The sequence below is a fragment of the Olea europaea genome, unplaced genomic scaffold, assembly GCF_002742605.1.
Source record: "Olea europaea var. sylvestris unplaced genomic scaffold, O_europaea_v1 scaffold279, whole genome shotgun sequence".
NCBI classification, from domain to species: domain Eukaryota; kingdom Viridiplantae; phylum Streptophyta; class Magnoliopsida; order Lamiales; family Oleaceae; genus Olea; species Olea europaea.
The window spans coordinates 206,037-224,983 of NW_019246376.1; the positions used below are offsets into that span (position 1 = coordinate 206,037).

The window sequence follows — 18,947 nt, forward strand, 5'->3', positions numbered from 1 at the left end:
AAAAAAAAAATGTATATATATATATTATAGGATACCTTAAAATGATAAAAAGACAGCTGTTTCTGAATACGAAAAGTGCTAACTTTGTCATGATCCACAAGATCAAAGTATATTTCCCTGCCAATCTGCTGAACTAGGTCCTCATCACGAGCAATCTATGAGGCACAACAAAATCATAAACGAATCCATGTGTAACAGATGGAACAGACAAGTGAACAGCGTAAGCAGTAACCTGAATGATAGTGTAGAGGTGTGCCTCTGCTTTTTCCTTTCTCTTTTGCTCCTTTTCCTCTTGTTCTTTCTTCAATCTTATCTGCAATGTTTTTGTTCTAGAGATCAGTAAATCAGAGTGAACACCAGAATCTCATCAACAGCAAGGATATCAAAAGGTCTCACCCTCAGGTGTTCTGTAATATCCTTCTCATCCACGTTGCAAATTATTTTATCCTTGTCATTTTCACGTATATACACAAGCATGTATGCGTTTGAATTTTTTGTAAATTTGAATAGTGAATTATTGAATCCAGGGTTTGTCTGTGGTAACTGTTGTGCAGAAGAGGGAAGAGTAACAACGTATTAAAATGAACAGTACAATCAATAAGCAGGAAACTGACATACAAAACAGATTAAAAAAACTACCTCTTCCTCACCACCATACTGCTCTTCCAATGCTCTCTTCATGTCTTCTTTGGTTACACGTTCATCATCAAATTTGAACCTAAAGGAAAACAAAGTCAAGAGTATGTCAACAACCACATAAAGCAACCTAAAACTGCAGTTTGTTGAGCAGTATGGTGGGCAATTCAAAAACTAAAGCAGGAATAAACCATGAGTACTGATTCATGTTTCTGAATTAACAGAATGCACAAAGGACAAAAAGAAATTTTGAACGTCTACTACAGCTGTAAACGCAAATAAAAAACCCCAGATAATAAAACAAAGATAAATAGAAAATTCTGATCAGACTTGCACGCATCACCAATAAGTGCACTAGAAAAATTGAGCAAATGCAGTTCAAAATGCTTTCCCGCATAAGCCCGATATAGCAAAATATAGTAAAAACACAATACTAAGATAGAAAACTAGTGAATACCACTGATCAGAAAGGGTTGGCCTGATATAAGCATAATAATGTCCACCATGCACCCCACCGCTGTGAACCAAAACACTAGAAACAGCAAGAACGGATTTAGTACAAGTATCATAAAGATAATATCGTCCTGTACTTATTTTCGGATGTCATAGCAAGAAAGGGAAATCTCTTTTATATGTTCTGATAGATGTTTTGAAACTAATATTGGAGCCCAGAAAATGCGGTAGAATATGGAAGGAAAAAAAACAGGAGGTAGAGTAGCGAAGAAAGGATATTTTAATGACCATTATCAAGAAGTTTAGCGTGGAAAAATTTAGCAAGACCAGCACACTTCTGAGAAAGAGAAGAATGCATAGTTAATTGTCAAAAGGCATAAAGAGCAGAACACAATTAATAAGGCCAAAATGACATGTTTCTCATCTAAAAAATATACATAACCAGAAATAGCACCAAATTAAAATAAAAGTAAAGAAATGCAGCAACAGAATACCTGTGAAGCGTGTAGAGGTTGCAAACACTCCTATCTGCATCAGGAGACATGTATTTTCCATTCTCAACGTCAAGATCAAGTTGCAAAGGGAACTCATAACGGTCATTAATCTGTTTAATCAATATAACAAATAATTAAATGATTAAAAATGTTCAGCAGCTCGATATAACCAAAGATGTTACGAGAAGCAACTTGGTGCAGAAGCGATAATAAAATTCTTGTACCAAGAATTGAGATAAGAAAAACTAGGAATAATTTGATTGTATTGATTTGAGAATGAATGAATGAAAATTGTACAATGGCCCTATAGGTAAATTATTCTTATTCCGAATAGTACTAGGAGATTGAAATAAGGAAACTATGAAATTAATAGAAGTCTAATCTAATTAAAACTCAATAAAGAAACTATAATTCTAATAAAATATGAAGTCCTATTACAAGAGAACTAAATAGAAAATAAACTTCTAAAAAATATAAAACATCTTTGTAGTAGGAATTTTAGTTGTACTACAACACAGCTAAAATGTTATTTCTTTTGACAGCCATCGAAACGACAAGCACATTTAAGCAAACAATTTTTTAGCTGACGTATATAGGCAAGCCTCATAAAATCTTTCAAAACCCAGAGGTCCTCACTAAAATTTTTAGCACAAATTCCTAATTTAGATGTTACCTGAAATGTCCAAAAGGATGTTTCTGCTCATAAATAAATACATTAACTTCATAGCTTTACACTACGCCTCCATGTGCTCCCGAAAAATGAACTCAAAAACACCAGCTTGAGTCAGGAAAGAGAAGTAAGAATGTTTCCAGAATATTGAAAAGACATAAAAAGGTATCTTCCAGCAATGGTTTGTAGCTGGGAAAAATCATCTGGGAGGTTTCCAAGAATACGATAAAGAATCAACTCAACAAATTACTGTTTTCTGAAAAAGTGGAAATCAGCCAATCTAACTAGTTTCTGGCCAGTGGAATAATTTCAAGCAGGAAAAAGCATAGACCTATCAGACTGAAAACTAGTGTTGAAAATAGCGAAGACTTGAGGACTTACCATGCAGCCTAATTGGCAAGCCCACTCAATCAGCTAGACTAATTAGATACAAAGTAGACCAAACCGTATACCTATATTGTACACACACACACATCTGAATCAAAAAGATAATTTCTAAATTCTTACCTTTACCATAGTATCCTGAATAAAATCATATTCAAATCTTTTTAACTGAAGCTGGAGAACAGGTGGGAAATTGGTGAACAGGACACCCTTCCTGGCATCCTGAAAATATCAAAGTTAACCATAGCTTTGTGAGAAATAGAAGCTTTGATAACAATATAATTACAAAGTGTATAATCATGGTTCAGACATCAAAAATAAAGATGGACTTGCTTAATAGAAAGCAGGTAGGTATCATCAGGCACTTACAAATTTACAACTTGGTTTTCCTCCAAAATAAGGTAAGAAACTTCTTTTTCAGAAAGGAAAAGAAAAGGTAAGAAACTAAATGCATGTATCCGTGCGTATGTCAACATAATATGCAATCAACTTAAACAAGGTCTACTTCTTTAATTTTTACAACTTTCTTTCCTTCTCAATCTCCTTATTTCGCCTATTGCAGAGGCACACCTTCCAAAAGTTGGCTATTGAATTGCCAAGCCTTAAGTGCACTTTCACTGACAATATAGCGGCCGTAGCATCCACCGGTAATGTGTGGAATTGAAAAAAAGGAGAATCATGTTTGTTCAACATTTGTCAAAACAAATAAGGAAACATAAAATATAAAAAAGACATCCAACCTGCAAACCATATTGCTCAACGTGATATTTATTGTCACCCTCAAGGGGTACCACTTCCACATATTGGTCAAAAGAAGCATACACATCCTTGCAGCCTTTGACATCAAGCTGGAGATCTGACATAAACGAAAATAACAGAAAGACGTAAAAATCACCTCAGAAGGGTGCCATCAGTTGGGTGCTCAGGGACATACCATAAAAAGATTCCTTCCTTGCAGATTTATAGTCTACATTGATACAGTCAATATAATTCATGTGGTGTCCTTCAAATAATTGTTGTATCGTACCCTCCACAACAGTTCTCTGAACAAAACAATTAAAATAATGAATAAGCGTCCAATTTCCAAGGAAGCGAAAACAAGAAAACTCAATGTTATAGTTTTTATATCAGTATTTTTGATAACGAGATAACTATAGTGCTTTTAGACATGTTACTTTCATTTTGTCTTCAAGTTTTTCACAAAGAACTCTATTTAGCTCTTGAACATCATGCTGCATAAACGAATCATATGTATCCCATCCGAAAGATTTTGTCAACTCTTTTGTTGCTACACTAGTATCATTGTACTGGAGCTTATAGAATAAACTCTGCAAAGCCAAAGGGATGCTTCCTGATGGATTATCATTCTTTGTGGTTGGCATGTGATATATTGCCTGAAACACAGTTCGTGTTAGGCATTTTCTAGGAAAATAATATTGAAGAGACTAGCAAACTGTATGTACTAACCTTTCTGAAATAAGGAATATGGTACAGTGTCTGGAGGAGAGAGTTCATATAACATGTAGCTCCCTGATTCTTGAGACCCACATAACCTGTCTCCTTCTTTGAGTCATGTGACCAGTAATCAACAACTTTACGAACAGCAACATCAGCCTCGACTACACATGTATCACTCACAAGATAACCTCTACCGGGGTCATATAGTTCATTAAGAGGCATAAATGAAGTGAAGCCCCAATCACTTTCTCTAGCATTAAACTGGTGATGTGTGTCTGCAAAAATAGTTTTATCAAAACCACCATCCAACGAACAATGCTACTATAAGATCTGTGAGAATCTATATTAGATGACTTATAGCAAAGAACAACAATCAATAAGGTATACTTTTTAATTGAAGATGAAGTAAATACTAAATACACAATTCAGCAACTAATAAAGCTCCAAATCTCTAATATTGTATGTACTAAAGTTATAGCTTTAATGTTTTATTTTTTTTTATTTCTAAGTACGCAAGTAACAGAAACTTAAAAAGACTGGCGACTTGTAATAGATGGCACTGTCTTAGATTGGGAGATATATTAAGAATTTCAATGCAACTTGCATTCATGTTAATTATCCTACTCGAGCTGACATTTATCTACTTGGTGCTATTTTACAATTAACCCTAGTTTTCCGCTCCATGGTTTACCAATTTTCCACATCAAAACCCAGTGTGAAACACACAATGCATGATCAACCAAAATTTAAATTAAAATAAAAAGATCTAGATTTTCTTGTAACAAAATATGACCAAATAAGGCAGAGAAAATTTTATTTAATAAGGTTGATAAGTGACCATTAACATGATCCATCGTTGTTGTGAAGTAGATGAATGTGGCGATGGATTGAGTGTAGTGGACAAAAGAAAAGAATTCATGTAGCTGAACCCAAATTTATTCATAAAAAACACTTGAACCTAATAAGTGAACCATCCCAAAGTCACTGCCTTGATTTCTTACTTGATATCAATATGTGCCCACAAGGTAAAAGTACACTTATTAGCAAGCACGTTGCGCTAATAAAATCATAGCATGGTCAACCTCAATCAATTCTGTTTCTAGTATGTGTTTATCAGAATCACTATCAAAGCTGGAATATGTGGAAAATCTACAGTTAATTTTTCTTAATAATTCTCCGTTTGGAAAAATTAATTTATCATTTATGAATAGTCAAACTTTATTTTCAAATGTCCGCTGAAATGGACCCACAAGTAGTATCCACTTATCCAACACTCACTTTTTTCTATTTATGAATTAAACCGTTTAGAAATTCTTCCCAAATGGAAGCTAAAAGAGCTCCACTACTTTCTCATTGAATTGAATTGATTCATTAGAAATTGCTGCAAGTGTATTGTTTTTGTCCTTCTGGAGAGTATGCAATTATTTCACCAAGAAAAGTTACAAACATCATTCGCTACAAAAAGGTAATTTAGCATTTTACTACACAGCAACTTTTGGAGTTTGAATCTTGAAACTAGGTAGATAAATATGTCTATTACTAACAAATGAATATATCTGGCAGATTTTTTCCAAAAAATAACTAAAGAATATATACAAGAAAGTTAGAACAGATAACAATGACTCTGCGAAGGAAGTGCTGAAAATGGATAATCACAGAGATTCTTAAAGAATGAAATAAAAATTGCAAATTGTTGCCTTAAACCAGCTACAGAGCCACTGCAAATTTTCCATGCTCAATAGTCCTCTACAGCCACATCTACATCACAGTTCTAGCAAACAATGCAACAACCAATGCCAGAGAATGCAAACATTTAACCAGCTGCTAAATACCATTGGTTCTAACTTTCTGATCTGCTAACTTCTATAAACACCACACAAAGACTATTGAATAACAATTGAAGCAGTGACTCCCCATTGTGTTGTCAAAAAAGGGTAGACAAAAAACAATTAACTCATAACTTTCCCTCGGTACTAATGATTTCTATTAATAGGCAAGGTATGGGTCAATGCCAAAAATCCCCACCTAGGCACAGGTGTTAAGTCAGCTAGCATCCAGAAATAAACTCAAATTAGAGCATCACAACTAATGTAATTGCATTCAACATTAAATCTTTGTTGTGCATATGACTCATATAGAGTGGAATGCAGATCCTCTGAATTAGATAGGCCGATGTCAAAGCAGAGTGAAGTGGAGTGAGAAGAACGTAGTACAGCGAACCGAACCAAACGGAGCAGAGCGACGGCATCGGCCTTGCGGGGATTTAATTCACTATTAGGTTGCTAAGGACGTTGAACGGGTTTGGGGTGCGAGGGGCAACGCCCCCGCAGTATGGTACATGTGTATTTTCTTGTACGGGCTTTAGAGTCTCTATAGACCTAGGTTAGGGTTAGTATAAATAATAATATTATAACTCTATTTTTTCATAATGAAAAAAAATATCTCCACTTCGCACTCGTGGATGTAAACACACTGCCGAACCATTTAAATTCTTGTATTGATTTCCCTATTTCATCTCTTTATTATTGGACATAAAATCCAACAATCTTGAATTATATCTTTTCTTTAATCACTCAGTACTTCAAGCGGTAAGTTTAAAATTTCACATTTGAAGTGCTACAATCATTGAGCACGGAAGATAAAAGAGAAAAACGGGGCCACCGCCAAACTGTGATAAAACTACAGTAGTTTCCATCTATACAGAGGGCAGAACTGTGATACACTTATTTTTCTTCACATATAGACTTTGCAGGGTATTAATTTTCATTTGATTACTGCAAATATATTTCCATACAAATTAAGTTATAGGTAAAGCATTTTCAAGTAGAAATCTTACAATGCTCCAGCAAATAATTGAGTCTAAACAATTTATTCAAAGTCAAAAGACTCAAGATAAACAGCTATTGACAATACAATTTCTATAGTCTATCTACGAATAAATAGCATCTGCTATTGAAATTAACATGTGAATACTAAGAAAGACTTACCTTTCCTAACGGTGAGTTTGCTATGAATTTGATTGATCACTGACAAGCTAAATTGTGCATATCTACTCCAACCATAGGGCAAAGTTGTAGAATCCGCAACATCAAGATACATCGACAAATGTTCAACATCATTACCCTTCGGAAATATAAGCACTCTCCTGACCATCACAAAGTAATTTTCCTTCTAATTCCACACAAATAATAATAAAAACACAAAGGAGACGATGACAAATCTAATGGACATGCAGAAACAATTCATGAATTACCATTTGTATCCTCCCACGATGAAAATTTCAGAATAAAGCTTCTTCATATTCAACCTCGAATAATTCTCAATTGTCCATGTAAACTGGGCTGAAGGTGGATCATCCACTGCTAGGGCATCCACTGTATTCGTTACTTCCATAGGTTCAACTAGATTAAATCAAAAATTACCAAACCAAGGACGCAGCTAAAATTAAAAATATGAGTCCAACAATATTTGTACGTGGAGAAGGCTATACCTTCCATTTGTTGAGGGCCTTCCGGTACGAAATCAGCACGAGGAACCAGCATCTCGTCCTCCTCTGACTGCTGAGAAAAAGAGAACCAAATGCCACAGATATTGGATCTAATCAATTTGGACAAAGTTTTTCTAACGCAGAGCCTAGAATTCAAGCTTTCGTCGCAACTCAATCGCAAAATTCAGGCCAACTTTCGGAACCTACTATTACAATCAAGGCTAAAGCTCAAATTACACCATCAAGAAATCATTCAATTGCCTAACAAATTTTAATCTAGCAAGTGCAAGAAACAGTAAAAAGATTGAAACCCAGTAATTTAGTCAGCTACACACATGCGCATATATGCATGCGTTATACACATGTGTACACGTGTATTTGTGGGTATAATTCTTTTTTGATAGGTAATTTGTGGGTATAAGTCAAGAGAGAAGAAAATTTTACTTACGTCCATCGGGTGAGAGGTCGTGAGGGTCAGGGGTGGTGATTAACGCCGTGTGATCGGGGATACTATACGACTGTGTGTGTATACATACACATAAAAACCAGAGAGAGAGAGAGAGAGCGAGTGTTGTGAAAAAGAAACACTTCTGGGTGATGACGAAATTGGGAGACTTGGAGGGGAAATTTGGAAATTTCGAGAAATATGTTAGAGGCGGACTCTTTATATTCACACCACATTTTAATAAAATAAATAAATAAATAAATATACCCCGCTTTAATTGCATTATATAATTCACGTTTATTCATTATCACACTTATATCCATAACTTTTTCATAATTATATTATTATTTTTAACATTTCATTGATCATAAAATTTTAGCCCTTATCTGGGAGTGATTTTGGACAAAGTTGAAGCCGTAATCTAACTGTTATCCATGTGAAGCAGTCACAATTTTGGACCACTTTTAAGATAGAAAGATATTTTTGCCCTTGGTGATTTAATTCATTCCTCATGAGGTATGGGCATTTTGGTATTTACATTTCCACAGTGAAATATTGCGGCCAAAATAGAACCCCAGTTACAAGTGAAAAAATCGCTAAAAATAGGAGAAAAATCTCTCCCAAACAAGGGTTTATTCTTAATCATGTTTTTTGTACAAAAATATTATTAACGTACTTTAAAATGAGGTTTAAATATTTATTCACATTTTAACATTATTATTTTGTTGTTTGTTTAAAAATACAGTACACGAATAAGTAATTTTACTCTATCTTAAAGAAAATTTTGGATAGAAATCATAATTATGAAAATTTTATGTGTATTTGAGAAAAAGAATACGATGAAAAAATTTTGAGACATAAAGGTGATAATGTGAAAAGGTTATGAACATTTCATATAATTAAAGTGTAATTTAATTATTAAAAAGTATAGTGTAAGTATATTTAACCAGGATCACATGAATGGATGCGGAGGGGGCGTTTTGAGGAGAATTTGCGCTAAATTTAAGAGGAAATTACATCTACATCCTATTTTTTATTAATTACATGACATTTTAGTTCTAATAAAGAATTTTTATTTTTGTTTAGTTTGATATATGTGTTCTCAATTCTTATTTTGTTGTGTTTTTATTTTCAAAACATTAATTAGTTAGCATTGTTTCAATTGAAATGTAGATAATACTTGCCGTTTGAAAATAATTACATAAATTTAATTTTATAAAATTAATTCTTTTAAAAATAATCATTTAATAGAAACTATCACGTAAAAGCGGCCAAAATATTAATTTTCAAGAAAAGACTGGTTTTGGTAATAGCATAAATAAAAAAAATAATTGTTGTGTGTAAAAGTAAAGTAGAAGGAAAATTAGTGAAGAAATTTGACATATTTTTTTTTATACTCAAATTTAGTTCTATATTTTTAAAAATTTAAAACGTTACAAGCTTATAAAGTTTGCTTGATGAGCCTCGACTTTGAACCTGGTCAAATAGGGTTTTCCTTGCTTGACCTGGGTTTTAAAAGTCCAATTTGGCTTCAATTAAAACTTAAAAATCAATGTTCATCAATCAAAAAATATGCATTTATACCATTATAGAAATTGCTCAATTGCAAAAATTACACCACTTGTTTACCAAAATTTGCAGTCGAATGATGTTCATCACAAACTGATAATTGCTTATCCAATTCCTTTAACTTCTGGGGCATAATTCCTGCAAATTGATACCACCATTACAACCCTAGTGGTGGTGGAGTTCGGCAGGCATGTGGGCGGAAGATGGTACTATGTGGATAAATAGGTGACGGCTTGGCAAGGTTGTGAAAGTGGTGGTAGTGGAAATTTTAGAACTAAGCTATAATTTTTTTTAAAAATTTAGGATTATGATTGCAATTAGTATTTATTTTTTGTTTTCTTTTATTTGAATATGATGGTAAAATCATTATTTATTAAAAAAATGGATGAAAACGACTTTTTGAGCAATAAAATGTGGGAACTGTGGGTGAAAATGTCAAAAAATAAAATGTATGGACGTTTTGCACAATAACATTGAAAGATAGGAACGTTTTGTGCCAATTACCCTTTTTTAAATAAATATACCATATTTTAATTGCATTAAATAATTAACTTTTATTCATTATCACACTTATATCTTTAACTTTTTCTTAATCATATTATTATTTTAAACATTTCATTGATCATAAAATTTTATCCTTAATCATATTTTTGTTCAAAAATATTATTAACATACTTTAAAATAAGGTTTAAATGTTTATTCACATTTTACCATTATTATTTTGTTGTTTGTATAAAAATACAATAAACGAATAAGTATTTTTTACTCTATTTTAAAGAAAATTTTGGATAGAAACCATAATTGTGAACAATGAAAAAATTTAAAGACATAAGGGTGATAATGTGTAAAGGTTAATAACATTTCATATAATTAAAATGTAGTCTAATTATTAAAAATTATGGTGTAAATATATTTAACCAGGATCGCATGAAAGGATGCAGAGGGGGTGTTTTGGGAGAATTTTAGTTAAATTTAAGAGGATATTATATTTAGATCGTATTTTTTTATCAATTACATGACATTTTAGTTGTAATAAAGAATTTTTATTTTTGTTTATTTTGATACTAGTCGCTATCACGTGTGTTGCACGAATTTTGTATTTATCGTATTTTTATTAGTGTATGAATTTTAGTTTTTTTGGAGAGTTTTTAAAGTAATATCTAAAAATATTTTAATGATATTAGAAAAAATATGCTTGTATATTTCATGCTTGAATAAGAAATATATAAACTATTTTGTTTGTATTTTTTGATAGTGTTGATATGATTGAATTAAATGTGAAATTATATTTCTAAATTTTGTGTAATTCAATATTGTAAAATTAAAAAAACTCTCCGCACAGTGCGGAGAGAGTTGAACCAAGTACGGAGTAAAAATAAAAAAAGATGTGGAGAGAAAAAAACCTCTCCGCACAGTGCGGAGTAAAAAAAATCTTTGCACAATGCGGAGAGATGACAAACCAATTTTTCCAACAGTACGGAGAACAAAAAAAAACTCTCCGCACTGTGCGGAGAGAGTTAATCTCTTCGCATAGTGCAGAGAGTTGGTCCGCACCATGGCAAAACTCTCCGTACAGTGTGGAGAAAAAACTCTCCACATAGTGCGTAAAGAGTTTAACCATGTGTGGAGTAAAGTGCGGAGAGATTTTTTTTCTCCGCACAGTGCGAAAAGAGTTGAACCATGTGTGAAGAGTTAGCAAACTCTTCGCATAGTGTGGAGTAAAAAAAACTCTCCGCACAGTGTAGAGAATTATTTCCAAATTCCTTAATTACAAGTCAAATTTCAAGATTATAAATTTTTCGTATATACAACGAAATAGAGTCGAAAAACATGGCTCAAAATCAATTATGTCTTCTTTAAATTCCCGTCACAGCTCAATCTCTGAGCATGCAAATCATATTTATGGTATTGAAAATGAGTTTTCTCGTTATTCATACAATGAAATAATATGTAAGTTGTGCAAAGAATGTGATATTGATAGTACCATGACATTGCTTTCACAAATGGAGGCTTTAGCGTACCAACCAAATTCAATAATTTACACTTGCTTGATAACAGCTCTTGGACATTAAAAGCGGATACAATTTTCAATAAAATTATACTTTCGGGGTGTAGGCCAAGAATTAAAGTGTTCAATGCATTACTCAAAAGTTGTTTGAGAAAAAGCTTCTTGGAACTTGCAGATAAAGTTTTGAGAGTTTTTGTTTTTCTCTTGACACTGTACGGAGAGATAGTTTGTCATCTCTCCGCATTTTATGGAGTCTTTTTTTTGTTCATGTGCTACATATCGTATTTTTAACTTACTATATTTGCAGTCTACCATATTTACAAATAACTTATCATATATACTGCTTACCGTATTTGCAACTTACCGTATATGTTGGCTACCGTATTTGTAATTTACTATATTTCTATATACGACTTTTGTACTTACAAATACCGAGAATGCAGAATATCGTACATTCACTTACCAAATCGAATTCCAAAAAAAATTTAGATTTTTATTTTTCAATATAAACATAAAATAAATACTAAATATATATAAAGCACAAAATATAAATATATATGAATATGATGCTCAATCTTCAATTTTCCAATATTGAATTACACAAAATTTAGAAATATAATCTTCACATTCAATTCAATCATATCGACACTATCAAAGAATACAAGCAAAATAATTTGTATAATCTCGTATATTTTTTTATTCAAGTATGAAAGATACAAGTATATTTTTTAGATGACACAATACTATTATGCAATTGCAAAAATAATTTATAATTATTTTCTTATATCATGAAAATATTTCTAAATATTACTTCAAAAACTTTCCAAAAAACTAAATTTTATACACTAATAAAAATACGATAAATGCAAAATTCGTGTAACACACGTGATAGTCACTGTGCGGAATTTTTTTTTTAACCTCGCACTGTATGGAGAGTTTGCCAACTCTCCGTACTGTGCGAAATTTTTTTTTTTTTGCTTTTTTTACTCCGCACTATACAGAAAGTCCGCACTTTGTGAGGACAAGGTCCGCACAGATTGTGCGGACTATTAGCACAGAATGTCATATCTCCGCACTGTGCGAAGACATTTTTTTTGTTTTTTTACTTCGCACTGTACGGAGAGTTTGCCAACTCCCTGTACATAGTTTGTCATCTCTCCACACTATGTGGAGAGTTTTTTTTATTTTTTTTAAAACTTATGTGCAAAAAGGTTTTTTTTTTTTTTTTGCTCATGGCAGTTTATATTTACTAAAATTTTCTTTTTTTAATGCTATGGCATGATGTGTGAAAGAATATTTGTTTGACATAATTATTTTCTTAATGCTAGTGGGATGATATGTGGAAGAACATTTGTTTGACATAAATAAAATAAAAAATAAAAAATGACATCATGCATAGTAAAATTGGATTCATTTACTATTGTATGAATAGTAGACCCTCCTTCCCCTTTCTATTAGAAGTTAGATGTGTGTTCTCAATTCTTATTTTGTTGTGTTTTTATTTTCAAAACTTTAATTAGTTAGCATTGTTGCAATTGAAATGTAGTGCAGTTAATAAAACTTGCCATTTGAAAATAATTACCCAAATTTAATTTTTTGAAATTAATTCTTTTGAAAATAATTGTTTAGTATAAAATATTGCGTAAAAGGGGCCAAAATATTAATTTTCAAGAAAAGACTGGTTTTGGTAATAGCATAAATAGAAAAATAATTTATTGTGTGAAAAAGTAAAGCGGAAGAAAAACTAATGAAGATATTTGACATAATATTTATTGATACTCAAATTTAGTTTTATATTTTTTAAAATTTAACGTTACAAGCTTACAAAGTTTGCTTGATGAGCCCTATTTTTTTGCTTGACTTTGAGCCTGACCAAATAGGGTTTTCCATGCTTGACTTGGGTTTTTTTTAAAAGTCCAATTTGGCTACAATTAAAACTTAAAAATCAATGTTCATCAATCAAAAAATCTACATTTATACCATTTTTATAAGAGAGTGAATTTGCAAATTTAGATGCGTTTGACGTTATTACTTTTATTATTATTTATTTTTCTTTTGTATATATGATTTGTTTTGTGAGAGAATGAGGAAACATATTTAGATATTACGATGATGAGTTTCTCGAGTTTTAGTAAAATTTATGAGCTTATGAGTTGGATGAAAGATGAGAGTTTACAAGTTGATTTACTTATTTTGTTTTTGAAATTCAATTAAAAAAGAAAGGAAAAGTAAAAACCCTTATTAACCAGTGTGCTAAAAAATTTAATATCTCTACAAAAATCAACAACTTAAATAAATCTTTAATAGTTCAAACTGTTTGCACTCTCTCAAATTATTATTTTTGTTACAAGATAACTTTTTTTGTCGACAAAGTTTTATTATTATTATTATTATTATTATTAAGAGACATGCTTATGTTCGGTGGGCGTTAAAATCAAATTTTTAGTATATTTTGATAGAAGTTAATGAAATGCGTGTTGAAAAGTTGAAGATCATATGCAACATGTTAAAATTAATTGTTGACTCTGACTTGAATTAAAATTTTAATTTTAATTTCTATCAAACAAGAAAATAGTTTTTTGTTGATAAATTATATTTATTAAATAAGTTTTTTTTAAGTTATCAACGAAAATAACTCTGCCATCATACGGCTAGAGCTATTCGAAGCAAGTTCCTTAAATTCGAGGGTTATTCCCACCTTGTTTGCATCCAGAATTTCATAGCATAGTGATATTTTAAGTGATAATTATTGAAGATTTCAAAAATGGTTGTTTAATTCCAGCATTATAATTTGTCACGTCTTTCTTTTACCTTCATTTGAGGGGGATCTCCTATCTCGACGGACGTCACCTTCCCTTATATATTTATATATATAGAGTCATGCTTTAGGTACAGGTTAGGGATTCTATCCTACCGAGCACTCACAATACAGAGGACAGTTGGGGTTTTGGGCGACTTTTTATATAGGACCCACTTGCTATGAGAGTCGGTAGATGTTATCTTGGTAAAACAGCAAAATCCATATATATTATATATACACGCACACGCTAAGCACTGTGCTTAGTTGGAAAACCAACTATTTTACTAGTTATCCATCAATTAAATTATGTTTATAATTAATCTATTAATGACAATAGTTAATTAAAACAAAATTTAAACTAACAACAATCATTACAATTAGACACANGATGGCGGGCGCGACATGAGGTGATGGCAACGACAATAGTGCAACAATGAATATTGTGAGTGGAAAGCTTGACAATGAAAATGCAACAATAAATATTATAAGTGATGTTGATCTCGAAAATCAGACCTTCTACGTGGCCAACCGAGAGTTACTCCACATATTTCTCCCTGCGCATAATCAACGCACGATCAGACGTACACGGTCGGGACCAGCGGGGGTGGTGATAGCCGTATACACTCCGACGGTTAAGTCAGGTGCAGGTTGTCGGAACAGTACCCAGAGGTTGTGCAAAATAATAAGGGGGAGGAGAATATATATATATGTATATATGTATGTATATATATATATATGTGCTTGCTATGGAGTGCTATGTAGTAAGAGTTTCATTACCTTTGCCTCTTGCCAACCCTTGGGTATTTATAGGTTGGATGAACCGTTGGATGTGGGACACGTGTATACATCTGACGGTATGAGGTGTCTGCTTATAGACATCAATCAGCCGCGTCTGTAGAGTGGGCGGGTAATTGTTTCTCCCGAATTGAGTTGACATAAAGTTGATAAGTCACATCAACTAGCCTCATAGAGACGTCAAATCAATTTAAACCTTATGGGCAGAAAGGATCTTGGCAAAGATCTCCTTTTGAAATTGGCGGCAGAACTTCTGATAGAGGTCCCCAGAGTGCACTCCGCCTCGCCCCTGGGGCGAGGGTACTTCGGTCAACTCAACAGGATCGCCTATGTCTCGCAGTGTGATAGCAGGTCGTTGACTTGGGGAGATCAGTTCGGGAGATCACTTCGGAACCACTTCGAGTGGGTGTCTAGCAGATTGTAGTGTATGGTGGTGGACATTCCGAGGTGGTTCAGATAGGGGCATAATAGTGGTCCCCCAAGTCCAAGTATGAATATTTATATCATGGGTAGACTTGCCTTCCCGACTGGATGTGTATGCCTCGGTACGTGGACCGTGACTTGTGGGAGTTTGTGGGCCGATCTTCTGCATTCGTCGAAGCGATGATCTTAGGCAGATGCTCTAAGGCTTCGCTACTGCGTAAGGAAAACAATTACTCATGTGAGACCGAAGTGCTGCAAGACTGGATGATGCGTAGGAAGAAGGTCAACGCAGCGACCGAGGCGAAGACCTACAGTGGACTCGCCTCAGGTGCGTCTAAACTTTGTAAAGTCGAATGAGGAGCTCATCTACCACCGGTGCGCTGACCCACATGGGACGACGCGTTGGAAGATGGCTAAAATTTTGTAAAGTTTAGGGGAGTATGCAGGGACCGAGGCGATGACCCAAAGGGGACTCCGCTTCAGGTACGTCTAAGTTTTGTAAAGTTGAGTGAGGAGCTCATTTGCCACCGGTGCGCAGACCCACAGGGGACGACGTGTTGGGAGATAGCTAAAACTTTGTAAAGCTTAGGAAGGAATGCAGCGACCGAGGCGATGACCCACAAGGGACTCCGCGTCAGGTACGTCTAAACTTTGTAAAGTCGAGTGAGGAGCTCATCTGTCATCGGTGCGCTGACCCACATTGGACGACGCGTTGGGAGATGGCTAAAACTTTGTAAAGTTTAAGAGGGAACGCAGCGACCGAGGCGATGACCCACAGGGGACTCCGCGTCAGGTGCGTCTAAACTTTGTAAAGTTGAGTGTGGAGATCGACCCGAGGCGGGCATCTGACGTTAAATGATTTGACAGCTGTTGCGTATTTCCAAGGTGACAGTTGGGTGCCATGCCCATTTCCCTAAAAGGGTGCTGCGGCTACTTATTGTCAATGGCTGGTGGTGACCGAGGTGACGAGTTTTATGCGAGCATGAGGGTCACAGCAAGATCTTAGGCGTAAATCAAATCTGACGTTTCATTTCAACGGCCTAGATTGATGATGCGACGAACGACCTAGATTGATTGCATTTGAATTCAACTATGGAGATCAGCTGGAGCATTCTATAAAAGGCGAACTTTGAGCGTCTTTGAAGCTTTTCATACTTGTGCAAACAGAAAATTTACTTGCTCTCAAATCATTCGCGATTTCCGGCGTTTTTCGAGCGTTTCCGGCGAGAAATATCAATTTTCGACGATCTTACACCATTTTCGGCTGGGGAAACCTTTGAATTCGTAAGTTTCAGTAACTTTTGGGACATTTATTTTCTAAAAAATGGCTTTTGAGGGAAGTTCTGGTTCTGGGAGGGGACTAGAATTAGTGAGGATGGACGAGCCCACTGTGACGACCTCCTCCGATATAGCCGAAGCGATACTTGGTGGAGGGAATATATAGAAGAGGCCGGATAGCCCCGGTTGATACTTTTGTGCACTGGGGACGTCGGATTACTCCTCCAAACTAAAGGAGGCCAACCTAGAGAGACTTAGGGTAGAATATAGGATTCCAGATAGCATAAATCTGATCCTCCTCGAGCTTGAAGAGAGGGCCTACTACCCGAGGCCGGCCTTAGGCTTCCAATTCATCATTTCTTTAGGATGGTACTTAGGTCCTATGGATTAGCTTCAACCCAACTTAATTCGAACTCCTGGAGCCAAATGGTGGGCTCCTGGATGTTGTGGAAAGAGGCGTCACTTGGGGTTGAGATGCCCTTCTCCGTCTTCCAGACCCTTTATATTCCTAAAGTAACAGTCAGGGGGATAAGACCCGGGGCTGGTATTACCTTACTTCATGGGGTTCCCATACTCCATTCGTACTCGATCTGCCGAGCTCCATCAAAGAGTGGAAGAGCTCGTGGTGCTGGGCCGCAGGACGATGGGACACGATGGAGGGAGACCCCCTGACACCTCTTACAGTCCCCACGAAGTACTCGACACTTAGTGAGTATCGTAGTTGCGTTTCTTTATGTTTTTCTTCGATTTGGATCATGGCTAACATTTGTATTTCTCTTGAAGGTACTTTTCCTCGGTGTGAACTGTCTTCTGAGGACTTCGACACCATTTGCATCATCTATCAGCTGCCTTAGAAGAAGAGGTCATACCATCGGCTGATCAGAAAAAATTTACACTTCGTTACACACGACCAGATGGCATCTCAAGGTAACTGTCCCAAAACCTTTACCCTTCAATATTTCTGAACTCTTTACACTTTGTACCAATTCATCGTTTGTTCCTTGCAGACAACTTCAACAAGAAGATGCCCGTGCACCCCGACTTTAAGACCATCCAAATGATGATGGCAGAGGCACGAGTGTTGAAGACCTCCTCCTCCACCTACAAGAAGCAAATGGAGGACCTGGTGGATGCCAGTAAAAGGCTCCAACCTCTGACGAAGGAGGAGGTGCCAGAGGACCCCGAGGCCGACCTGTTGCGGAAGGGAAAAAAGAGTGTCGCCCCTTCAAAACGCCTAACTGTGGCGAGGCCACCCCCCCATTCTGAAGCAGACTTCAATCCCAACCAGGGTGGCCATTCCGGAGAAGAGGCCTGCACCAGTAGAGGTTACTACTGCCCCGGCCACTTCGCCACTTGCTGCCGTGCCTATTGCCCAAGTGCGGGGGCAGCAGCGGAGAAAAAGGGCTCGTCCCTTTAAGGAGGTCGACTTCTTGGACATCAACCCGGAGGAGCCGGTAAAAGAAATGTTGGAGGCCCTTCCTCCAGAAACGGCTGCGGTAGTGGTGGTCCACAACAAATACTGGACCAAAGAGTGGAGGGACCACACCACTTCCTGCACAGCCGAAGACCTGGTGGCGGCCAATAGTGCCTGAACACTAAGAGGGAGGACCTGGAGCCTCTCAGCACCAGTATCCAACTCGGGGGCTTGGTGAAGGATCTGAACACTAAGAGGGAGGACCTCGCTAAGCGCCTCGAGGAGGAGATGCAGTACGGAGACGCTGTGAGAGAGGCCCGGGCCAAGGCCACTGAGGAGGAAAAGGGACGGAAGGATGCCAAGGCCCAGCTGACTACTGCCAGAGCAGAAGTGGAGCGGTTGAAGAAGGAGCTATACGAGGTGGAGTGCCAGGTGGCTGCCATGACTCGACGAGTGGACCACGCCAATGAGCACCATCGGCTCGCCACGCAAGCTCTGGAAGCCTCAAACAAAGAAAAGGCGGAGCTGAGGCAAAAGGTGGAGGCTCAATCTGAGGAGATCGCCCCCTTGAAGGAGGAGTTGAAGTCGACAGGGGAGGTGGCAGTTCAGAATTTCATTGACCACTTCGAAGAA

General features: G+C 35.8%; 1 protein-coding gene across 1 annotated transcript in view; it reads right to left on the minus strand.

Annotated features, from left to right (window-relative positions):
* The window catches only part of LOC111383921 (ubiquitin carboxyl-terminal hydrolase 12-like), a 20,656-nt gene extending 12,438 nt beyond the window's left edge, over positions 1-8,218 (minus strand). Inside the window, exons 1-15 of the mRNA XM_023008117.1 lie at positions 8,031-8,218; positions 7,586-7,655; positions 7,349-7,496; positions 7,083-7,240; positions 4,105-4,370; positions 3,813-4,031; positions 3,572-3,680; positions 3,378-3,493; positions 2,761-2,859; positions 1,584-1,693; positions 1,094-1,168; positions 640-718; positions 397-543; positions 233-313; positions 36-155 (exon numbers count right to left, since the gene is read on the minus strand). Coding sequence (XP_022863885.1) covers positions 36-155; positions 233-313; positions 397-543; positions 640-718; positions 1,094-1,168; positions 1,584-1,693; positions 2,761-2,859; positions 3,378-3,493; positions 3,572-3,680; positions 3,813-4,031; positions 4,105-4,370; positions 7,083-7,240; positions 7,349-7,496; positions 7,586-7,655; positions 8,031-8,036 — 1,803 coding nt within the window. The 5' untranslated portion in view covers positions 8,037-8,218. The remainder of the gene's footprint in view (positions 1-35; positions 156-232; positions 314-396; positions 544-639; positions 719-1,093; positions 1,169-1,583; positions 1,694-2,760; positions 2,860-3,377; positions 3,494-3,571; positions 3,681-3,812; positions 4,032-4,104; positions 4,371-7,082; positions 7,241-7,348; positions 7,497-7,585; positions 7,656-8,030) is intronic.
* Between the last annotated feature and the right edge of the window lie 10,729 nt (positions 8,219-18,947).